Source organism: Odocoileus virginianus, chromosome 13 (assembly GCF_023699985.2).
Source record: "Odocoileus virginianus isolate 20LAN1187 ecotype Illinois chromosome 13, Ovbor_1.2, whole genome shotgun sequence".
Lineage (NCBI taxonomy): Eukaryota > Metazoa > Chordata > Mammalia > Artiodactyla > Cervidae > Odocoileus > Odocoileus virginianus.
The window spans coordinates 11,091,736-11,118,167 of record NC_069686.1 but is presented as its reverse complement, the minus strand read 5'-3'; the positions used below and the strand labels follow the sequence as shown (position 1 = coordinate 11,118,167).

At 37.8% G+C, this 26,432-nt stretch overlaps 1 protein-coding gene across 4 annotated transcripts in view; it reads right to left on the bottom strand.

Annotated features, from left to right (window-relative positions):
• ZNF385B (zinc finger protein 385B) overlaps positions 1 to 26,432 on the bottom strand; it is a 335,826-nt gene that overhangs the window by 298,097 nt on the left and 11,297 nt on the right. The window contains exon 1 of one of the 4 annotated variants that reach the window (XM_070475938.1): positions 13,735 to 14,122. The exons of the other annotated variants lie outside the window; for them this stretch is intronic. Within the exon in view, the coding sequence (XP_070332039.1) occupies positions 13,735 to 13,759 (25 nt within the window). The 5' untranslated portion in view covers positions 13,760 to 14,122. Of the gene's footprint in view, positions 1 to 13,734; positions 14,123 to 26,432 lie in introns of those variants that run through there. 4 annotated transcript variants of the gene reach the window in all.

Genomic DNA, 26,432 nt, shown 5'->3' with positions numbered 1-26,432 from the left:
GCCTGGGGATTGGTACTATTTAAAAGCTCCCCAACTGATTCATAGGGGTGCCTGGAGACCTGGACACCTGGCCCTCTGCAAATAGCTTGCTTGATTTCCAAAATGCTATTTCCTGAAAGTTATTCACAGCCACCCTAACCTCCAGACACCACAAGCAGGCCACTATTAGGCACTAATATTTACATAAGGAGATAATGCCTATTGAGGAATGAAACTTACTTATTTGGATTAAGATCTCTCTTTCCTCGTAAAAATGCTCAGCTTTTGTGGTTTGGGCATTATGATCCCTGTGCTGATTCTTGGACATTGGACATGTCTTTAAACTTCTTAAAACTTTCTAATGTGGAGTTTGGAACTCATCTTTCCCTGCTCTGAATCTGCTGTAATTTTTATGAGACAGAGAAAGACGAAAATCCATAGAATTATTAGCATAGGTCAACTAGGATTGTGTCCAGCTAGTTCAGCCAATTAGAGCATGGGCTAATGAGAGTAATATCATGGCCTTCTTGTCTAACTGGCTCTGCTACAGATTCACAAACACAAACATTACCCTTAATCTTGGGTAGGCAATGCATAAATGCCAGTCATTATCTGTGGATCATTTTATACACACACACACACACACACACACACACACATATATATATAATCAACATATTACAGCTCTGTGAAAATCCAGTAGTATCATCTTCAAATGAAAACAAGAGTATATTTTATTTTTTAATAGTATATTTTTAGCAAGTAGCAGTACAGTCAATTTAGGCCAATTAGAAGACAGGAGGAAAAAGGCCCAGTTAATCAATAGTCAGCTGATCACAATATTAATTAAGTCATGCCACATTTCTGCAAGCTGATATTGAATATAAGATAAAATCACTCCCACTTTAGCTCAGCTGAGATTTTGAAAATGTGTTAAATTAAATTTAAATTCAGCATTAAACCCCTCAAAGCAAGGGAATTCATAATAAACTGCCCATCATTTTATCATGACTTTGTATTCAACCCCAAAGGTAAGATCACCCAGAGTTATGAGTTTCTCAGAGAACAAAATGTATGACATTTAAAAACCAACCCATTACTAAATAGGGTTAGCTCAGTGCAGCATTGAATCCTGTTATTTGTGGATTCAAGGCATGCCTTACCAATATTTTAAAGTGGTCTTTCTCTCTCTTCCATTCCTTTTAATATGGTAGTGTGACTTGCATTGGGATATTTTTGAAGTTTTTATTTCACAAAGCTGAAATCCCCTAAGGCCCTGGTCTTGTAAATGAACACTTAGGAATAAGATGAGTGGAAGGATCTTATGAGAGGGACACTCAAGTGATTTGTGTTCAAATAATGAATACTTGAGAAGTGTATTCTAGCAAGTTCTGGAAGGAAAAACAAATCATCAGTTAGGCACTAGGAATAATCATAGAGAGTTAAGGAAATACCTGCTCAGAACTTGACCAAACACCAATTTTTCGCCTTGACTGGCGGGGTGGGGGAAGGGCAACATATTGGATCATCATCCAATTACTTGGTGAAATGGCTCCTGCTTTACATCTTTTCCCATACAATAACTGTAGCTTGAAACCGTGAAATCATCATCTTGCAACCATGCAAGATGAGCTTTTCCTGTGATAATTTTTGATCACATCATATTCCCTCCATCTCCCCTTCATTTCTACCATCTTTTATTTTTATATGAATAGATCTCTTATTCTCAAAAGTAAACTATGTATATGTTAAACAGTTCAAATATACAAAAGGGTATAATAAAGTCTACTTCAAACCATACAAAAGGAACTATTGTTAAAAGTAATTCCACTTTGAATTCAGTCTTCAGTCTCTCTATGAAATCATCTATCTCATGAAATCATTTATCTCATCTTTCTTTTCTCTCTTCCCCTCTTTTTCCTCCTGTCCTCCCTCCCTCCTCCTTGCTCTATATATCACTCTCTGTAAGTATATGTATGTATGTGTGTGCTCAGTCATTCAGTCATGCCTGACTCTGTGATCCCACGAACAACACCCCACCAGACTCCTCTCTCCATGGAATTTTCCAGGCAAGAATACTGGAGTGGGTTGCCATTTCATTCTCCAAGGGATCTTCCTGACTCAGGGATCAAACTGCTGTCTCTTGCATCTCCTTCACTGGCAGGCAGATTCTTTACCACTAGTGTCATCTGGGAAGCACACATAAATCTTTTACACATATTGTTTGTTTTACTTATATTTGTACACTATTCCACATCAATTATTATTTTACTTTATTATGTATTTTAGTTTATTCATTTAACTTTTAAACATTGAAGTATAGTTGATTTACAATGTTGTGCTAATTTCTGCTATAGAGCAAAGTGACTCTGTTATGCACACATATACATTCTTTTTCATTATATTTTATCCCAGGAGATTAGATATAGTTTCCTATGCTATACAGTAGGTAGAGGTGCCTAATTTTAAATTACTGTGTAATATCTGCTAAGCTTTGAATGTTTGTGTGATTCCAAAATTCATATGCTGAAATCCTAACACCTAGTGTGATGGTATTCAAAGGTGAAGCTTTTGGGAGGTGCTTAGGTCATGAGGGTAGAGTCCTCATGAATGAGATTCATGTTCTTAAAAAAGGAACGGGGATCTCACCTTTTTGCCATGTGAAGACACAGTGAGAAATCTAGGATCTGGAAGAGGGCCCTCTCTCAATCTTGTTGGCACGCTGTTCTCAGACTTTGGGACTCTAAAACCGTGAGAAATAAATTTCTGTTCTTTATAAGTTAGCCAGTCTATATGGTACCCAGGCTAAGACAATATCAAACAACATGGATGAACCATAATTATCATCACCTACCACTGGGTTTTTTTCTAGATTTTATTATAAATAGTGTTATAATAAAATCTTGTATTTGTATACAGATACATGCAAAAAAAAGGTATTGCTCTATGTATCTTTGTATGCATGTGCAAGCATATATGTTGAACAGATCTGAGGTAGTAGAACTGATGGGCCAAAGATCTGTATATTTTAAGTTTCGGTAGTTATCGCCACATGGCCCTGCAAATACAGGAACCAATTTACACCTCAATCACCAATGCATGAGAATGCTCCTATGCCCTCATACTTGCTAATTCACTGTGACATTATAAGGTTTGATTTTGCCCATCTGAGAGGTAAGAAAAATAGTATCTCACTGTAATTTTAATTCAAGAATGAACATTTTTGTGAGCAGCAATATCAAGTAATTTATAGAGTTTGCCACAAGAATTCACAGATTCTGTATTCAATTATCCTATCCTTTAGTCAGTGTTGAAAGGATAGTATATACTATGTGCCAAGTGTTGCTCTGAGAGTCACTACTGAAATTAGGACATAGTTCCCATCCCCAAGGCAGTCCAGCAGAGGAGGGAGACATTAAAATAATAATTAATACACACTGTGGTAAGTACAACAATAGAACATGTTTACTGTTTGGATTAAAATACTAATTAATACACATTGTGGTAAGTACATAATAGAACATGTATATTGTTTGGATATAGAAATGCTTAACTCTGGTCAAAGAGCTTGCTTCTGAAATGTACCTTAACTATTTATTTTTGCATTTTATAAACATATTCAATTGTGATAAGAATAATAAACATAACACCTTAGTCAGAAAGAAGCATAACTGTGGCAATTGCAGCTAATAATTAAAGGTTCTGATTAGTTGAAAAATTATTTTAATTGGCACATCTATGCTTATAATACACATACTGAAATAAGAGTATGCAGAATAATTTACAAAATTTTGTCTTGCTTGATACAACAATGTTTTGGGGACTTACAACTTTGTCTAAAAAATAAGTCACAGCATATTTTCTCTCTCCATTTTGCAGATATTGTTTAGCTCTTTTGAAATCAAAGCACAAACTTTAGTCTGCTACAATTTCTCCTCTCTCGACTCATTGAACTATTAAACGTTTAATATATGGTGATTTCTATTAACTGTTGGATTTGTTATACCATGCTTAAGATGCTCACCTTTTAGTATGAGGTGTGTTAAGGATAGTTAATTATATTACACAGGGAGTCCTTTAAGTATTCAGATCCCATAAAATGTGATAATGATGTTAACATCCTTGACTGGTAAAGCTACTACTTGAGTTTTTAATTATCATTCTAACCTTTAGAAGCTGTCTTCCAATCAACAGGAAAGCTTTAAAACTTTATCTTTGGACTAAACTCAACTCACTGATCACATTCCCTTAATTTCCAAACCTCAACACATTGGTTATAGTTACTGTAAGTTCTCACTGAAGTATAACCATTCACGCTGGGCTGCACACAGAACCAGACAAAGGGAGTTGGTGTGATGCACAGAAGCTGTGGAGTGGAGGTCTATGCTCGACTTTCAGTTCTGTTCTCTGTAGCAAGCTACTTATCCTTTTGTTGATCTGATTTATTATTAGTATGGTGAGCAAATACTACTTCTACTATACTTCCCAGAGTTATGGTAATGATCAAATGAAATAATGGATGGAAATAGATGCGGAGTCATAAGCAATAAGGTTCTCTGATTCCCTTTTACAATAACCCTTTCTTTCCCACTCAATTCTAATTCTTCATGTAGCATCTACCTGCCCAAAACCTTCTATGCTGTGCCACTCCATTTGGGTCCCTTTACTCTAGTCACTGTCTCCCAACCTTCTTTAGGTTTTATCTCTCAGACCCTAATTTTTACTAGAAGACAGCTATAACACAGCAAAGAATAATTTGTAAATAATAATGGACTACATTTATTAAAATACTTGCCACATGCCAATCATAAAGTCATCACTAGGCAACCTTTCAGCTTTTCCTATGATACCTTCTGATTATCTCATATTTCTGTTTTCCTTCAACTTGTCATGCAAAGAACTTTATATACCTTATTCTCACTCAATCTTTACTACTAATCCATGTAGTGGAGTCTATTATTATTCTTGTTTTAAAGATGAGAACACTGAGGCTTGGAAAGTGAAGGAATTTGCCCAGAGTTATGCAGCTAAGCTGTGGTGAAACGTGGCTTTGAACCTCAAAGGAATTCTTTCCATTATCTCTGTGCTCTGCCACTCTTCTTGGAAGCAGAACTAATGCAATCAACAAATGGTCACTCATATATATTAACTTAAACATGGTCATTGAAATATACAGTCTGAATTTGGAAGCTCATCTAAATTAACCATCCATCCAATCCTTATCCTCATTTATCACACACCTGAGTCATATTCTGTGTTTTTTGCTTCAATATCATCAATGAGGAATGTATTCTATATACCCAAAAGGAATCCCTTCATATTCAGACAGCTCTATTGTAAAGTTCTTTATATCAAGTGAAAATCTTCCTTCCTGAAAAGTCCATTTCACTGATCTTAATTTTACCTGAAAGCTTAATTTAAAAACTATAATGTGTATGTTGTGATACAGTAAATCCTCTACTGATCTCTTCTCCTTGATAAAGTATTCAGTGCACCTTGGCCATGGTGGTCCCTCTCAAATGAAAGCACCTAAACTCTGCATTTCTCTCAAAGTCCAGGCATGCTCTGGCCAGTTGAGCAAACTTCATTATTATATATACTCCAGTTCTTTTGTCCCACCCAAGACACCATTAAGATTGGGGTGGGGGTAATCATAACATGGTTTTGACTTTTATATGAGTTTACATCTCCTACATCTCTTTTCACTCCCTTTTCCATGTACTATAGTTGAAATTGATCATGTTGGAGTTGGTTCATCTTTCTAAAACAATGGTTCTAAGTAGGTCTGCAGATTGTTATAGAATCACCTTGGGAGCTTTAAAAATACTGATTTCTGGGTTGGGGTCAGAGATTCTACTTTATATGGTATAGGACATGGCCTCGATATCAAGATTTATATTAGTTGTATTTTCCTATGTTTTTATTATTTTCCTATGTTATTATTATCAGTTTTATATCATCCATAAATTTAAAGACACGGTAACCAATGTTCTCACCAAGGCATTGCAGAGTCCTGGAGCTTTACTTTAAGTTAACATTGGCCAGGTACGCAGACAGAGGTGCTTGACAGGCTACAGTCCACAAGGTCTCAAAGAGTCAGACATGACTGAGCGACCTAGCACGGCACACTTTGGAGCAGGCGTTCAAGCAGTTTTAAACCCACTAAAGTCCACTGTCATTCAGACAACAGCTTTCTATTGTGTTCACAAGATGACATCAAGAAAGATTTTGTTAAATATCTTCTAGAAAGCTAGTCTAGGACATGGTTAAAAGCATGGATTCTGGAGTCCAGCTTCCGGGGTTCAAATGCCAGCTGAGTTATCTGTATGACTTTGGGCAGGTAACCTAACCTTTCCAAACTTCAGTTTCTGTAGCTGTAAATAGGTATAATAGTACTTATATAGGGTTGTTATACGGATTAAATGAGTATAAACATGTAAAGGTTCTGAAGCAAGAAATATGTGTTAGAGATCATCTCCAAACCATTCATGTTTCTCCTTACCCCAATTAAAGCATGATTCACAACCCAGTACAAGGTTTCTAACAATTGGGTACACAGAATGGCATCCACTGCTTGTTCTCCTTATTTGCATAAAAATGATTGTGCACCTCACACCAAGGAAATAATTTTAATGAGCCCTGACTCTCCCATCTTCCCATACATAAAAAAGCACTAAATGCCTTGAGATGCTTCCTCTTAGGTTTGAGGTCCAATATTTCTAAGTCTACAGATGTAAAGTAGACACTTTCCAAATGGGAACAAAGGAGAATAAATCTCAACATCTGGAACACTGGCACCAATAGAAGGCACTCCCAGAAAGACTCATCTGATGAACCAGTGAGATGAACCAGCTGTCACAAGACCGCGAATCAGACACTGACAGCGGGGGAACTGTTGCATCATTGGGGTGATGTGTGCTCCCGCGGTGTGACTCCTTGGAACTCCATGGGCTTCTCCAGGGGATCTTCCTGACCCTGACTGAACTTGGGTCTACTGAATTGCAGGTGGGTTCTTTGCAGACTGAGCCACCGGGAAGCCCAAGTGAAAAACATTATCTTGCAAATATCTCCTGGAAAGACCAACCTCAGGGAAGGAATGTGTTAATCTCTTCAGGCAGAGGGGCAAGTTTCCCTGAGGCAGACCACTATGCAGCACTCTAATAACAAAAGTAACGGAAAAAAAAAAAAAGGTTAAAGTCAAAGAAACAGATCTTTGAGTCAGAATTGGCTCATTCCTGCAACAATTCCCCAACTGTGGCGCTGGTGGTTCAATGGTAAAGAATCTGCCTGCCAATGCAGGAGACACAGAGATGCAGTTTGTATCCCAGTATTGGGAAGATCCCCTGGAATAGGAAATGGCACCCCACTCTAGTATTCTTGCCTAGAAAATTCCATGGACAGAGGAGCCTGGTGGGCTACAGCCAACAGGGTCAGAAGAGTCAGACACCAGACACGACACGTCCTCAACTCCTCTCCTTTTCTATGAAAGAACCTGACATCCTGACCCCAACAAGATGGGTTTTTTGACATGTTAGTCTGCCATCTTCTTGGCCAGTTGGCTTTCTGAATAAAGTAATATTCCTTGCCTCAAAAAAAAAAAAAAAGGTACTTTTTTTTAGGTACTTTGTGTACCTAAATATGTACAAAATCCAAAAGCTCCAGTTAAGCAAGAGTTAACTAATTTATTATGGATGCAGTATTAGCGGTTGTACAATAATAAAAGTACATAAAATACACACAGATATCAGAAAAAGAAGCCCCCGTGGATTCATTTCTGAATATGCTAGCTCCTGAATATTTGAGTGATGAAATTACTCAAAACTCAGACTCCTTTTCCCAGTATCTCCTGTACCAAAAAAAAAAAAAAAAAAATTGAGTGAAGAAACACCACTTTAACTTACTGAAATAAAGACAACATTTCTGGATATAAAGCCATTTCCTCTATCATCTTCTAAAAAATCAACACTACCAAAGAATGAATCAGAGAAAAAAATAGAACTAGAATTACCATAGATCTCCAAGTGAAATTCACACACCAGTTCTGAAATGTCAGCAAAAGGATGTTCAGCTAAATGCCCTGGTGGTATTGCAGACTCCCTGGGTGAAATAAGACAGAAGTGTCCTGACTCTGACAGAACAGGCATTCCCTGTGGGAGGCATGTGTTTATCATTCAACTGCCATTTGCCAAGAAAATATAGCTATTGGATAATACCATCTTTTAGGAAATTAATAGATATGGAGTCTGCCAAACTACTGGCAGCTTTTACTTAACCACCGATGCCTTTTCTTATAATTTGAGAACAATTTCATAGAAAAAAAAGTTTTTTGAAGGTATTTAGTGATACAAATTTAAATTACTGATTCACATTGGCATTTTGCCATAACAAACAGACCACACAGCCAAATAGGACTGACGTAAGTAGGAGGACATTGGAGCTGATATGGAGACTAGAACATAATGCTATTTAAGGTAAGGAGGAATCAGAATCTTTTCTCAAATGGTACAGTTTAGATGCCAGAAAAGGCCACCAATATTATTTTAAACAATTAGAAGTTGTGTAACATTACAGTAACATTTGCAACTAGGCAAAAGTAGAAAAGAGATTGATGATGGGAGGCCAAAAATACTATCTTTTGATATCCAAAATAACCAAATTGAAATAGTGGTATACCATTAACAGGCATGAAAAATTGGAAGTCAATTATAATTTGTCCTAGGACAACAGACATTGATAAATTAACTAGATCATGGGGGCAAGGGAGTTACCATTTAACTGAAAGAAGATATGATTTACTAAGCAGTTCCTTATTGGGCTAGCAGTGTAAATCCATTTCTAAACTTGGGTTAATTGCTCTCACACTCAATTGATCCATCTGGGCTCAAAACAGGCTTCCTGGTCTGACATGTCACCTGACTACAGAACTGAGGTGGCCTTTTAGACTGGGTATAAAAAGTGTAGCTTGAAGAAATTACTCTGAACATTGCCTCTACATTACTGACTAATCACCTGGAAGATATTCTAACACAAAATTCTGTTACAGTTTTTAGGATTCAGTTCTCCATATGTTTTCTCTCATTTTGAGAATCAAATTAGATACTGATGTCTAGTCACTCCTGTTGGGGATATTTACAAAAATAGTGGTGGGGGAGTGAGATATTAAGAAGTGAAAAGAGAGAAGAAAAGTAATGGAAAAGGCTAAGTGAGCAAAGAGAATTTTGCAATACAGTCTTAGTGAGATATATGAAGATGAGCCTTTATTCTCCTCTAGGCAGGTTGCCCAGTTGTGTAAGAGTGACATTCAGAGACACGATAGAGTAACTCTAGGTTAGGAGTAAGATTTTTGATAAATAGTTCAGCATCTGTACAATGGATAGTGCACTAATATAAAGTTGTAATAAGAATTCAATAAAAACCTGCCTATAAATATTTTGATATTATATAAGGCATATAGTAGGCACACAATAAATATGTTTATTCTATTTTACTCAGCTGTGGTACATTGAAAAATCCAAGGATCCTTCTAAGTCAAGTTTTCAAGATACACTGCCTCCCTGAGAAACCTAGGAAATAGCAGTCCAAAATATGAGCCTTAAAATCAAAAGGCCAATTAATACTGAATAAAATTCAGACGGAGGGTGGAAGGGCCTTGAAGGAGGGACCTCTCATTATGCAACAAAATAAAATTAATTTATAAGTATCTCAAACCCGTTGAGTGAGAAAAATCCTGAAATTGTCCTAGTTGGCAAAGGATTTCAACAATTAGAAATTAATTGTATAATTCTCATGATTTATTTAAAATCTTACTGACAGTTATTATTCAATGTGCTGTCTTTATTATTTTATCTCAGTAATGACAAGGAAGCTTTCATAGCCTTACTCATGATTTCTGCTCCAACAATCCTATTTTTTATACCATTTGAAGTTTCTCAAACAGAAACTTTATCATAGGAGTTTCCTGGCATAAACTCTAACAGTAGACACTGATCACTTTTACAGAAAAGAGAAACCTCCACTTGAGCTTTGGTAGACCCAGTTTTCTAGGTAATAATTAGAAACTCAACTTCTTATATAGAAGCCAGGTAAGATTCCCATATTAAATACAGGGCTGCTTCTAAGTTGCTTTAGTCGTGACCGACTCCATGCAACCCCATAGACGGCAGCCCTCCAGGCTCCTCTGTCCCTGGGATTCTCCAGGCAAGAACACTGGAGTGGGTTGCCATTTCCTTCTCCAATGCACGCATGCATGCTAAGTTGCTTCAGTAGTGTCTGATTCTGTGTGACCCTAAGGACAGCAGCCCACCAGGCTCCTCCATCCACGGGATTCTCTAGGCAAGAATACTGGAGTGGGTTGTCTCCAATAAATACAGGGCAGTAACTCAAATTTGCATTTCAGCTAAATAACAAATAATTTATAGCACTTATATGTCCTAAATATTTTATGGGACATATTTATATTAAAAATTATTCATCACCATAGCAACATACCTCAAAATAAACAACAGAGTATATAGATTTGTTGTTTAGTTGCCAAGTCGCATCTAACTCTTTTGTGACCTCATGGACCATGGCCCCCCAGGCTCCTCCATCTATGGGATTTCCCAGGCAAGAATACCGGGGTAGGTTGCCATTTCCTCCTCCAGGAGCTCTTCCCTGATCCAGGGATTGAACCCACATCTCCTGCATTGGCAGGTGGATTCTTTACCACTGAGCCACCAGGGAACTCAGAGTATATAGATAGTCCAAGCTAGTTACTGAATGTATACAACAGGAAAACTCAATGAACTTGAAGAACACTTTGATTCTGCTTCTCAACTAACACAGGCTGACTTCATCTGCTATATTTCATAACTAATCATTTTTAAAATCTGCTAAAGGCAATTCAAGATTGCTATCTCTTGATAGAAAGTGAAAAAATGCAGGTACATCACTGAGATTCATCATAACTCATCATAATTTTCTAAATCCTTCTTGTGAAGAGAAATTGCTACTAAGACTCCAGGCAGATATGCTAAATTATCCTTTACTTCCTCTAATGAATTTTCCATGATCTGTGTAATATGACAAGTTTCACTATTCTAAGAGAATTCTGACGTTCTAAAACTTCTTAAAGGTTTCGTGTACTAAACACATTACATTATTAGGAGTTTCAGAGAAAAAAATCTCAATGCCCTTTTAACCTTCTAATTCTCAACTCACAAACCCAATTTGTTTCATGGGCTTTGGGGAAGTGAGAAATATAAGACACTTATTTGTAAGTCAAAATCTAAAATGAAATACCCTTGACTATCTGATGATGACTTGTGACATGACATTCCCAAAGGACAGAAGAAAAATAGTTTAAAATTAGGCTTCATCTAAAAACAGAAGATCTTCTAATTGTAATGGCACGTAATACACCCCTGCATTTCAATAAATAACATTTTATCTTGAATCCTTAATCATGTGAGATCGCTTAACCTAGGCAATGATCCAAGAATTAACCAGAAAAAAAATCAGTAAGTGCAAGATTTTAAAAGCATTTGCAGTTCCACTGTCAAAATCAAATGAAAGAAAAAGTATAATAGCACCATTTCAATGTGTCTGAATTCACCTGTTTAGATTTATTTCTACCATGCAAAGAATAAACATAAACATCTTATTAAATGTCCTAGTAGTTAATTTTGATCACCTCTATTTCTAAATGCATTATTACCAGCAAAACTTTCAACAAGGGTTATTTTCTGATGGAAAGAAGATGCTGAGGAAATCATTCTCACAACATTTGCTTATACATTTCATCTTTTATCACTCTATGAGAACAAAAACTATTCTTAATATTTCTATAATTTTAGCATTTGAGAGCTTTTGCTTTTTAAGATGAGGCAGTTGCATGAAGAAGACATTTTTTTAACATTTTAATGTATCTTCAGACAATGTAATTTTGTTCCTTAACTAACCCTCTTCATAGCACATATATGTATAATGAAGTATGGGTAGTTTATATCAACTAGAAAATATATAAAAGCCTTCCCCTCTCCCACAGTGCTCTAGAATGTGTTAACAAACAATCAGATAAGCCTAATGATGAATGACACGATATAGTCAGCACTAATAGAGTGGTTTTATACAAATGCATTGCGAAAAGATGAACAAATACTTTACATTTCAGAACATGGCCATTTTGATGTCACATGTCAAGTAAGATACAAAGTGGTAAATGTTAGCAACTTTAAATCTGTAGGTCCTGGATCAAACAGCATAAAGGAACTTTGGAGGAATGACAATGCATTCTGGAAGGTAGACTGGGTTGAAGGTAAGAGTCTCTTCTTGAGAGTCTAATGAGGTCTTCCCCTCCCTCTGCTTCACAAAAATTTATCTCCTAGAGACACCTTAGCAGAAGCTATCAGCTTTGACAGAACACCGAAATCCTGGCAGTGAACCATAAATTGACCATTACCATAAAAAGAGCTGCTAAATGAGAAACCATGTGCTCAGTATAAAACTAATTTCATGCTTTCAAAAGCACACAGTGGCTTCAAGCAAGATAGTGGCCCTGGGACTTGCTGAGACAGATTGGCGAACACAAACGGTTTGCTCCTGATGTGTGTGCTTAGCCAAGCTTTACATGTACTGGCAGTAAATGGGGTTCTCGAATCTTCCGTCAAACAAATACACACTTATCTATAACTTTAGAGCTGAAAGCTATAAAACAGCTGCCTTGAATAAATTTAGCAGGAACACACACACACACACATATACATATACATACCCCATGGGCCATGCTAGCTTCCAATCAAATAAAAATAGATTTCTCTGCAGACCTAACATACTAAACAGGCACTTAATAAGCATACTGCTATTGAATACATCATAACTGTCACAGTCCTTTCTTCTTTAGAAACAGCTTCTCACCACGTAGGAATTAAGAGTTTAGAAGAGCCTAAGCAAGAGGACTCCATCTACTTGGAAGCTAACTTTGAGTTTGCCCTTATCAGGCTAGTGTTCAAATACTCTATACTGATAAAGCCACATCAGACCTGTCTCAGCGTGATTATCTACTCATTTAACTACCCATATGAGTGTCAGTCCTTTATTTACATTTAAATGATAAAATCTGCTACATTTAAAATGTCACATCTAATTGAAACATGCTTTATGAAGAAATGCTGCTAATTTTCTCCTCCTCTCATTTAATATAACATCTCTGAAAATCAATTACTTTAGATTGTCCAGTGCACGACAGGTCATAACTTTTAATTATTAATAATGTCAAGCTTAACAAGGTGCCAACTCCAGTATGCAATCTATTTCACTTACTTTCTTAGTTATCTCATAAATATCTGCTGTTTCCTGCTATATATTTTTCACAGCAATGATTCTACAAAGTACATTTAGTTCATAGCCTTTATTATATACACCTGAAGTACATAATAACACTGCTAATTGCCTACTTTTAATAATGACAGCAAATAACATAATATCACTGACTTGTTCCGAATGTTTAAAATGCAAAGGAAGTCACCTACTGGGAAGATGTCCTCAGCAAACAGCTAGCACAGAATAAAAAGAACACTATTCCATCCATTTAAGGAGTTACTCCCCCCAAAATTATAGAATCATATATATGGCTCTTCACTGCTACCCCTTCAGATCTGTAAGCGTGACGTGATAAACAACAATTGACAACTCCACAGGATTCAACACAGCATTCAAAAGAATCTGCTACTGACACCCCAGAGCCCAATGTCCAAGTTTTAGAATAAAAATGCTCACCTCTGCTTGGAAGTCCACTCCACATCTTGGCAGGGCTTCCACCAGCTTCAAGAACAACCACGTTGGATAAACAAAACTTCCAGGATGTGGCGAGTATAACACACGGGGCTGCAGAGACTTGGCTCCAGCCCTGATGATCTGTGTGACAGCTCTACGCTATATCAGCGCAGCTCCAAACCTCCCCAGATGCCGGCTTATTGCACTGCTCATTGAAAATCCTTTACACGCTGGCAACATTTTAGGGAAGGACAAGCACACTCTGAGTCATTTGTAAAGAAAACAGCCATTTCAATTCTATATCTCCACGCCTGCTGAAGCCAGAAGCACTGTCAACCTACAAGTCTGAGGTGGGTTTATGCTGAGAAACAGGCAACCTAAGCCTTCATTATCAATGCATGAAATCAGCCACTGTGATCAAATTCAAGCAAACCACGAAAAGGATATGATTATGAAAGGCTCCACAGATTTAGCACCAAACCTTGTGGCATGAAGAAATCGTCTATTGAAATTGTGTAAATGTTAAAAATAGCTCTGGCTTTTCAACAATGAGCAAAATACAGAGAAGAAATCAGTGGTCTATATTATAAGGACCTATCATAAAAGCTACAGAAAAACAAAATAGCTGTAGGTCCCTGGGACTTTTCTACAGACAAATGAAATCACTAGAGGCTATTACAACTCTAACAACAACAACAAAATTTCATATATTTGACACAAATGTTAAAAAGCAAGTTAAATATCCATTAACCCCCGAGTGCCTGTCCCCAAATTAAAATAGTAATAGTAAAAATGTGCAAGGTTATGCCAGGGCAAAATACTATCAATTTTACTCTAAGATGAATTTTTAAACAATAAACATTTAAATATATTTAGTCTGTGTAATGAGAAAATACACATACAAGGAAGAGAATATTTTTAACCCCATAGTCTCTCACTGCTTGTTATGTTTTTTAAATCTACAGCTCATTAAATCCATACATCCCTAACCCAGCCACCCTCAAATTTATACCTTTACCTCTCACCAGCCTTCCTCTTTTATTAGTAAAATATAAGATGCAAGAGCCAGTTGACATAGTTTTTAAAAGGCACAAGGTGGCTAAATCCCAGAAAATAGCAGCAATGATTTGAGATAACAAAATATAGAGCTTTGACATGTGCATGCAAAGTGCAAAGTAAAAGGGACATAAAACATTTACCCAAAAAATCATAAACATAACTGGGAGAAATTCCTAGTAGGCAGCACTGACAAAGCACATATTTAAGGTTCTATTCAAAGTTTTAAAAATGAGTTTTAGGTTCTCATTGAGACTCTAAAGGCAGAGCAAATCAGGATCTAATAAATGCAATTCCTGATTTGCAGATCTTCTATAGATAACTGTATTCAATTATAATACAGCTCTTAGATGTAGATATATTTAGTAGTATGTAATCTAAAACATCTGTATAAAAATAAAAACCATGCCACAACACATATTTACAGAACACAGCACACTGGAGCAACATTAAACATCAAACTCCCTTGAGTAGTCTCATGTCCCTAGGTGTGGAACTGCCTCCTTACAGGACACTAGCTGCTTGTTCTTCCTTGAAGACGTTAAAGACATATATGAGTGGAGATGCACATGTGTGTGTTGAAGGGGGAAGTGGTTACACATACTCAAGTCATAAGAGAATGTACTAAATCTTTACGATCACTTTTGCCGCCTGAATTCCATTCATTTAGTGCCTCATGAATAACCTAGGACAACAACTGAATGGACTATGAGAAATGGCATTGGGTATCACTGATTCAGAAATTATTTCATGTCATCTCTCTCTGTTCTTCTGTACTTTTCTTGTCTTAGAAGATAGTCTATGAGATATTGTGTGCCTAGAGCTCATATTATTATGAGAACTCATATAATACATGCAACTCCCTGGTAATAAGAAAAAAGCTTAAAATAAAAACCAAAATATTTAATTATAGGTCCTCAATCCCTTATCTAAAATCCCTAGTGCCAGATGCATTTCAGAATTCAAATGCTTTCAGATTTTATAAAGATAACACTCTGCTTATATTGTGAATTATATAATACTTCCAGTAGAGTTGAGGGCAACAGTCTATAATCAGACATAGTAACAATTCTGCCACAAAATATGTGCATATTAATACTAGACAGGATAAATAAAGACTACTGTTAACCTAACATCAGTTCAGGTCAGGTTTTGCCATCAGTATAAATTACAAAACCTTCTAATTTTCAGAGTTTCTTAGTTTTGGGGAACTGCAGGTAAGAGATTATGAATGTGTACAAATTGTTTACCTAAACTACTATAAGGTTATGGGTTGGAAAGCGGTACCTCAGCAGTGTTCTATGGCTTAGGCAAGAGATTTGGAGATGAGCACTGCTTTAACGGGATAAGGAAAAAATACGAGAAGGTGTTATTAAGACTGAGACACAAAGGAGAGCAGAGATGTCGCTATAATGCAAGACGACAAAACTAGAACGTGGGAACAGAAGGTGAGAAGAAGCCATTCAGAATTCCTTTGCCAAGGCATTGTGAGATAAAACGGTGACAGTGCCGAGCACTCATTGGGGACCTGCTCTACACTCAGCAATGGAGAGCAAAAGGGACTTTTACTCTATAATAATAAAGAGTAGTATAATAAATAATAGTAAAAAGTAATATAGACTGAAAGGGACTTGACATAAATACTTCTTTTAGCAACCTATACTTTATAATTTTCAAAAGGAAATTTTAAAAGGAAAATGTGTTTTCAGAATGAAGCATAAAACATTGGTTTATCTCACCCTTTTCTCATTGTTCCCCAAAACACATCCACAATATTAAATATCACATGTGAGAATGTCAGAAAAAAAAAAAAAGCTTTATCTTCTGAAGTAAACATTCATATTTTATTTTATACACTATTTGGGACAGGAGTCCTTTAAAATCACTTACAGAAAAAAAAGTAACACTCTATAATCTATATTCAAACTGCATAACATTAAAGCCCATTTTAAAAATATATTCTTAAGACACATGAATATTATATTGTGTTTACTTGGAGTTTTCCTATGAGTCTATTTCCCAAATAAATACTTTTTTATACTAAGTAAATTGAAGAGTATTAACACAGCAAAGCATTGACACTGGACTTAAGACTTCAGACCTACAGAATATTCACCATCTTCTATGAGATCTTTTCAAAAAATTAAAAGTTGCAGTTATAACACATAGGAAGGACAAGTCTAGAGCTCTAATGTATAGCATGATGACAAAAATAATACTGTATTGAACATAGCTGACCCTTGAACAATGCCAGGGATAGGGGTCTGACCCTCCTCACAGTGGAAAATTCAAATATAATTTATATAGTCAGTCCTCCTTATCCGAAGCTCCTCCATATTCGAGGCTCCTCATATTCACAGCTTCTCTGTATCCACAGACTCAACTAATTGCAGATCGTCTAGTACTGTAGGGTTTACTAGCAAAAAGAACCTGCGTATAAGTGGATTGCAAGGAGATCAAACCAGTCAATCCTAAAGGAAATCAATCCTGAATATTCACTGGAAGGCCTAATGCTGAAGCTGCAGCTCCAATACTTTGGCCACATGACGTGAAGAGCTAACTCACTGGAAAAGACTCTGATGCTAAGATTGAAGGCAGAAGGAGAAGAGGATGATAGAGGATGAGATGGTTGGATGGCATCACCAACTCAATGGACATGAGTTTGAGCAAGCTCTGGGACTTGGTGATGGACAGGTAAGCCTGGGATGCTGCAGTCCATGGGGTCACAAAGTCAGACACGACTAAGCGACTGAACAACATAAGTAGACCTATGCAGTTCAGACCTATAGTGTTCAAGGGTCAAATGAACTAGAAATTTGCTGACAACTAGATTTCAGGTGCTCTCACTACACACAAAAGAAGTAATATATGAAGAGACAAATATATTTAATTAGCTTGACTCTAGTAATCACTTCACTATGTGTTTATCCACTCATTACGTTGAACACCTTAAATATATACAACTTTTATTTTTAAAAAATTAACAATTATAGGTGTGTGCTGCTAAGTCGTTTCAGTCGTGTCTCAACTCTTTGCGACCATATGGACTGTAGCCCGCCAGGCTCCTCTGTCTATGGAGTCTCAAGGCAAGAATAATGGAGTGGGTCACCATACCCTTCTCCAGGGGATCTTCCTGACCCAGGGATCAAACCCGTGTCTCTTATGTCTCCTGCATTGTAGGCAGGTTTTTTACCACTAGCACCACCTGGGAAGTCCCCCAAAATGACAGTTACCCCCTCAAATAAAGGCCTTTCCTGAGTGCCTTTTGGGAACCAGACTTGCAGTGGGGAGGAATCCTAAGGGTGTTTGGGAGAAAAATGGTCTTCCTATTCACTGTACAAAGTACAATGGCATATGTGCCTATAATGTTAGTATCTAGAATACGATCCCAAGTCATGTTCCTGTGCAAAAAGGCAATAGCATTTATTCATATCTGACAGTACAACATAATTTGGCCAAATCTTTCTTTAGCAACCAAAATGGTGCCCTGGTGGTATGATGAAATCCTTGCAATTTCTAAAAGTAACTGATTATTTGGAGTCAGTAACTGCCCAGGAATAAAATCAACATCTCTTTACATCACGTCCACATTAAGGAAAGATAAAGTTTCAGAATATGTGGGCCAACATCTCTGAGCTGCAAGACAGGCTCACCAGAGACAGCCCCTTGAAAATGAAGCGGGCCAACATGATGGAAAATGCCATCATATGCAGCCCCTAAAAAATACTATACCCAGACCACACAGTTCCTCCAAACTCCTCATGTGATCAGGAGAAGTGCAAACATGTTTCTCAACTTGCCTTAAGAACTGGATCCAGAAAAACTGTGATTGCCAGGGAGGGACAGCACCCCCAGGGTGAGCTGAACCACTGTACAAGGCCGTCTAACTTGGAACAACGTCCAACAGCCTCCTGGGCTGTGATGCCAACAAGGCATGAAAGCAGAACATCTGTGTGAAGAAAGGTGGTCAGTCAGGGTGACCATCCCCCCACCCCCCAGTGAGAATCTGAACTCAACGATCTTAGTTCCTATTGAACCTTTCTCCTTAGATAAGCTTAAAATAGATCATACATGTATTCCATTGTAAGACACCCATATTTAGGGTGTCTTTGATGATTCGGATCACTCAGCCACCCAGACACTTATCATGACAGTCTTTAAATTTCAAAATCTAAAAATTTTAAATCTTAATTCTTTAAAGACTGAAACCCAAGATGATATAAAACAAGTTATCTGTTAATACATATGATACATGTAAAAGTTCATAGTCCAAAGTATTCTTAAAGCAAAAGACTATCTGTCCTTCACTAAAATAGGGCCAATCACTCCTATTAAATCCTTTTTTAGAAGTTCCGCTCAAACTCCTTTACATATCAATTCCTTAGGGCTCTGTACTTATATAATCGACATCCTTCTTTAACATTTTTATACCACATGTACAGAATATAGAGCTGTTCCATAAGGACTTTTTCAGGTGACCTGAGATATAGTTCTAGATTTCTGACACAATCCGTAATGACTAGGCTCTATCTTAAAACATTTTGGAGGTCTGGAATTATAACTTGAGACTTCATTCTATTCCAAATTGCTGTACCCTCACTCATAAGGAATTTCAACCTCAATTAAGTCCTACAATATAAAACTCAATTCAAATTACCTGGGGAGTACAGATATGGGCCACTAACTCTATTCTTATTTGGAAGAATTAAATTACAATTCTGCAAAATGCTTAGAAACTTACAGTGATCAATACTGGATAAGACAAAGAGTCAGAAAAATAGATAAATATTCTCTCTACTGTGTCATCATTGGGTCGGAATTATTCCAAGAGATAATTCCTATACTCTCTCATAAGGATCTGGGATTTATACCAAAGAAATCATATCCTCTATTTTCAATGATCTCATCTGTGATATTTTGACCAAGACTTTTTCCCCTTCCAAGTCTGTCCCTTCCTGCAAAACTACAGAAATCACATGGGCTCTATCTAATAAATGAGTTACACAGTAATTCCTCCATGAAGAGATGTTGTGGACTTATAACTAAGAGGTCTAAGGAAATAGGTGCATTGAAAATAATTTAACTCACCTACCTACACACCAAAACGCTTTATCTACCTAGTGTCCTTACTGAGAGAAACTCACTGATACTCACTGACACACAATTAATCTAATATACATTCACTACGGCACCTACATTCTGCAAAAGATTTCATAGTTAAGTTATAAATGCATACTGATTCATCAAAAATGAAGAAAAGGAATGTGTTTAAAACCATATGTTTCTCCTGCAAAAGGAAAAGATATTATCATATTGATGAATCTAGTCCTATCTCTGCATCTATCACACAACACTTTGTAGTTAATATATTTTAGAATAGACTGTAATTTCTTCCAAAGAGAGATATTAAGATATTTAAGTAGTCTGTTTAATTTCTAAAAATTGGAGAAAAATCTCCCCTACCCCTTCCTCATTTCTCTTTCTCTCTCACACACACACACCCTGATTCCTCCTACAGATTCTACCTAAAGCACAGAAGATGCTCAAAAAAAAGTCTGTCAAATGAGCATGTCCCGACCCACATACATTCTCATCTCTCTGTACATCGCTTTCCATACTATTGATAAGTTCCAGCAAATCTGGTGGGATGAGGAATAAGGCAAATATCTTCTTTTCAGTATACTGTGGCACCATCTTGTGGTAATTTTAGAGTGTTACAGTTTTGTGTTTAATTTACAAAGTTCAACAATGTCTGAGAAAATGCTTTTGAAGATAAATTTTACATTTTAAATATATATGAGCTTCCGTGTAAGAAATGTGACTTATGTACTTTAAAAGCCTCCACACACATAGTAATAGTCATAATACCTATCACAGTGCTCTGTCCCTAGAAGCTGTTTCTTGACTGTAGATAGGAATGAGAGTAAGGGATTATCAATAACAAAAGCACACAGGTCCTATGTTTTTACACATTTCTTTGTTTAGTCATTCTTATATTTTATGGCTAAAATAACTTCCTCTTAGATTAAAAATAAGTTCTCTTTGACTGGAAAAAAGAAGGAAAGAAAAAAAAAACCCCAAAAACTGAAGCTCCTGGAGGCATCAAAGAGAAGCACAGAATATGGCAGCAAAAAAAAGAACACAGTATAAAATGCTCCAGCTGACAATCCATTCTCAGATCTTGCCCTCCATTTCCACCCCCAAACCATTACCTCCACTTCCTGTTACAAAATCCATCCTTACTTTCTCCGCTCTGCCCCCACAGCGTCCTCAACTTAAAATCTACTCAGTTCAGCCAGACAAAAGATGCCACCTCTCACGCCAAAAGGCAGAGTCTCATTTTTTACCAGGTGAATCTGCTGTGGTCTTGTGACTGGTGTGGACCAAAAGAACCCTGTGGTTGCGGCTTCCCCTCTAGCTACCCAGCAGTATGATTCTGTGACCCACGTGTGATGAAGCCTAGCCTAACCTCCAAGAGGAAAGTCTACTGCTGAGAGTGACCTAGCCTGCAGCCAGCATCACCTGCTGGACGTGCCTGAGGCCATCTGAGACGACCAAACCCAGGTGATGCGTCAGCTGCCTGCAGCCTCCAGTGAGTCCCAGATGAGAACCACCGAGCCAAAACCAGCCCCCGTCTCTGGCCCACAGAATCATGATGAAAATTTTTAAATGTAATAAAAAATAATAATAATTATAAAGCCTTCTGCCAATCTTCCCCAAATCTCTGATCTTTCTTTCTAATCCTCTTACTCAATTTCAGGCACAACTCAGCTTTTTACACATGTCAAGCTTTTTCTCAATTTATGATTCTAAACATTCTCTTTACTCCCTTTGAATCACTTCTCCCCACTCTCTTTGCTTGACTTCATTGAAGGTGGGAGAGAAAATGGGCATTTAGTTAGTAAACAATGAGGAAAAAGTAAACACTGATGATAAGAAAATAGTCCTGAATCCTTTTCATTTTTACTTTGTGAAAAATTTGTTGTAAAAGAATTATGAGAGGTAATGTAGAGAGAGAGATGGATCTTAGAGTTTGAATCTTTTTGTGCGGCCTTAGGAAAAGGCTCCAGATCTCCTTCCCTCTGTAACAGGAGGATGTTCATACTTATCTTGTTGGTTTGTGAGGCCTAGAGCCATTATTTTAATCTTTTCGTGATAACTCTATCTCCAGTGCACCTCAGATCAAGCACAGGTGTGTCTCTCTTCCCACAATTCAGCAGAACCTCCGTGCTCTTGGTCTGATCTCACAGGTACCATCCATTGCCAAAGGCAGGATCACAGGTCAGCCCCTAAGAGAGAATCTGTTGCCATTCTGAGGAAATATGGATCCTTAAAGCCCAGAATGAAATCAATCCTCCCCAACATAATCCTTGGGGCAGCTGGATTCTCCAGGACAGACACATACCCTCCCCAAGGAGAACAGAATGTGAAGTTAACATTTATTCCTCTATCTGGAGATTTACCTGCTTCTAATTTGAAAATGAGATGGTTGGATGGTATCACCAACTCAATGGACATGAATTTGAACAAACTCCAGGAGACGGTGAGGGACAGGGAAGCCTGGCACGCTGAAGTCCTCAAGGTCGCAAAGAGTCGGACACAACTTAGTAACTAAACAGCTGGAAAGGGGAGAGTGTCCGAGTCTCATATATCAGTGAATGAGAAGGGGGGAAGTCCTCTGAACAGTGAAACCCAGCCTTACCACATAGACAGGATGCAGCCAGAGAGAACTTAGGGCCCCTATTTTCTGACTGAACTTGCACATCAGGTAAATTCTCTGAGCAGGAGTAACTATAAGCACATGCTAGGCTAATTCTGCCCAGCTGATCTCCATAGATGAGAGGCAGTAACAACATGGTGAAGAATCAAGCTGCAGAATCAGACTGCCTTGTTCCAAGCTCCGGCCTTGCCTCTTTGGGCTGCTACCCAACCTCTTTATTCCTCGTTCGCATTGTCCATTATAATAATAGTGTCTGCCTTGAAAATCTGTTGAGAGGCTTCAACTGACATAACCTTCTTGGCACAGTATCTGGCATAAGTATCTGACACAGCTGCATTCACCCACCAAGCAGCAGTCTTTCAGGCTGCCTTCACTGTTTTTATGATCCTTAAAGAGGCCCAGAGTTACTCAGACAGCTTCCCAGTGAGGGGTGGAGATTGGTTGAGGGATTGGTGGGGCTATGTTGCTCTATTTCCATGACATCATCCCTCTTTTTCCCATGGGTCAGTGGATGCCCCAGAGAAAGACGAGGAATGAAGAGGCCACCTTTCTCTTTCCTGACCATTTCCCAATTACAAATTTATTTAAAGTAAGAAGCTCCATTTCTGGGTATAAATCTTCCTTGTTGGGTTAGTGTTCTCAGAGCCTGATGTTGGACAGGGAGCTTCCATATCATCTGGGAACTTATTAGAAATGCAAGTTCTCAGGCTCCATCCCCAGCCTACTGAATCAGGAACTCTAAAGATGGAGCCCAGTATTCCGCATTAGAACACATCCTCCAGGTGATTCTGACGCATGCTAAAATTCGAGACTCACTGGGTTAAACGATCAGCTATCAATGCATCAACTTAATTATAATTCTTAAGTTCAGATTCACCTCCGAGAATGAGAATGGTGACTGGAAGAAGGTAGAGAAATATTACAGCGATGGGCACTCAGGATGAAGAATAGGTCTCAGTCTTTGAGAGCAGAGGTCAGGATGAGGGTCACTAGCCACTCTGGATGGGAAAGAAAGGTGGTCAATTTTGTCTGAAATTGGGAAGGTGTCTGTGCATTCAGCAGGTCCTGGGGAAATGACACCTAAGCTAGGATGTTTGAACTTGTTGGGAAAGCTTCTGGTTGATGTAAACCAGAGTGGGATAACAAGAGAACTTAGAAAAGCTCTGAATTCCAGCAGTTGTCCCTGATTTCTTTACATGTGTGTTTGGGCAACTATGTTTTTCCCATGCCTCTGACCCCATGGGACAAGGATGACTCTTCTCTCTGTTTCAACTCCTTTATACTTTGCCAGATGGATGTTCCTTCCTTCCCCCTACACATATTTCATTGCAATAATAAACTATTTATAGTTCACCCAACATGCACTCACATTGCTGCCCTCTCTACCTGGAATGTTGTTTTTTCCTTGAATAACCTGAAACTCATTTTATAAAATTTACTGCAAATATCACGTCCTCTAGGAAGCCTTCTCTGATTGTTACAAAGTCAACCATTCCTTTCTCTGTGCCACATTTACATTATCTGTAGATCGTCACTATTCTCAGGATATCACATTGTCATTCCCTTATCTGACCTCTCCTGACACTTAAGAAAAGGGATTGTATTTTATTACTCTCTGTAGCTACTTGATAATTCTTAAAAACTAAAACCCCCAAATCTGTGTTCATTATATCTGATGATGTTACTAGAATTGTAACATCTTTATTACAATTTTAACTGAAATTTTTATTGAGATAATTAAAGATTCACATGCAGTTATATGAAATAATACAGGGAGTTCCTTTGAGCACTTTGTCTCACTACCACTGAATGTAACATTTTATAAAACTATAGAATAACATCACACTCAGGATGCTGACATGGATACAATCTACCAATCCTACAAAGATTTCCCCAGTTTTACTTCAAGTAAAAATGGTTCAAAATTGGGAAAGGAGTACATCAAGGCTGTATACTGTCACTCTGCTTATTTAACTTATATGTAGAGTACATGTTGCAAAATGCCAGGCTGGATGAAGCACAAGCTGGAATCAAGATTGCTGAGAGAAATATCAATAACCTCAGATATGCAGATGACACCATGCTCGTGGCAGAAACTGAAGAGGAACTAAAGAGCCTCTTGATGAAAGTAAAAGAGGAGAAGGAAAAGGCCAGCTTAAAACTCAACATTCAAAAAATGAATATCATGGCATTCAGTCCCATCACTTCATGGCACATAGATGGGGAAACAATGGAAACAGTGACAGACTTTATTTTTGGGGGCTCCAAAATCACTGCACATGGTGACTGCAGCCATGAAATTAAAAGACGCTTGCTCCTTGGGAGAAAAGCTGTGACAAGCCTAGACAGAATATTAAAAAGAAGAGACATTACTTTGCCAACAAAGGTCTGTCTAATCAAAGCTATTATTTTTCCAGTAGTCATGTATGGATGTGAGAACTGGACCATTAAGAAGGCTGAGTGCTGAAGAATTGATGCTTTCGAGCTGTGGTGTTGGAGAAGACTCTTGAGAGTCCCTTGGACAGCAAGGAGTTCAAACTAGTATATCCTAAAGGAGATCAACCCTGAATATTCATTGGAAGGACTGATGTTGAAGCTGAAGTGCCAATACTTTGACCACCTGATGCGAAGAGCTGACTCATTTGAAAAGACCCTGATGCTGGGAAAGATGGAAGGCAGAAGGAGAAGGGGACGACAGAGGACAAGATAGTTGGATGGCATCACCGACTCAATGGACATGAGTTTGAGCAAGCTCTGGGAGAGGGTGCCGGACAGGGAAGCCTGGCGTGCTGCAGTCCTTGCTGTCTCAGTCGGGCACGATGAGGGACTGAGCAACAACAGTGTGTATTCACGTGTACGTGTGCATGTGCTTGTGTGTGTCACCCCTGTAGAGTCCTCAATCCACCACCACAGGATCCCTCATGTGACCTTGTATAATCATATCCATGGCCCTCCGTCAGGGAAGGGAAGCCGTAACACTCAGGAAGCACTAAGTATCCTTTAAACTTTTGTCATGTCAAGAATGTTATACAAAAAATGCATTCATAGTATGTATTGATAAATTTGTGCAATTGATTTTTTCACTAGCATAATTCCCTAGAGATTCATCCAAGTTGTTGCAAGTATCAATAGCTTATTATTCATCTAGTAGTTTTATTTTCACACCTCCCTTGATGACTAATGCTGTTGAACAGCTTTTCATGCACTTATTTCTATCTGTTAATCTTCAGTGAAATTTGTCTTCCTATCTTTTGCCCATTTTCTAGTTGGATTGCCTTTTTTTCCCCCCCCCACTTTTGTGTTTTGAGAGTTCTTCATGTGACTAAATTGTTTGTTGGATATGCAGTTTGTAAATATTTTCTACCATCTGTAGCTTATATTTTCACTATCTTCCCATGGTATTTTACCAAGCAAAAGTTCTTAATTCTGAATGAAGTCTAATTTATCAATTTCCCTTTTTTGGATCATGCTTTTGGTGTCAAGTCACAACTCTTTGCCTAACCCTAGGTCCCAGAGAATTTCTTCCATTTTTTTCTCTGAAAGTTTTGATATTTTTATGCTTTACTTTAAATCTATGATCCATTTTGGTTAACTTTTATATATGGTGTAAATGTTTGTCTTAGGAGTTGTTTTTGTTTTGCTTATAGATGTGCTATTGCTCCAGCATCCTTTGTTGATAAGACTATTTTTCCTTCATTGAATTGATTTTGAATTGTCCAGAGTCAATTGAGCTTATCTGTGAGGATCTACAGTTCTGGATTCTGTAGTTTTTTTTTTTTTATCCATTGATCTACGTGTCTACAGCTCCACAGTATGTGTACGTGTTAGTCGCTCAGTCATGTCTGACTCTTTACAACCCCATGGACTGTAGCCCACCAGGCTCCTCTGTCCTTGGAATTCTCCAGGCAAGAATACTGGAGTGCAC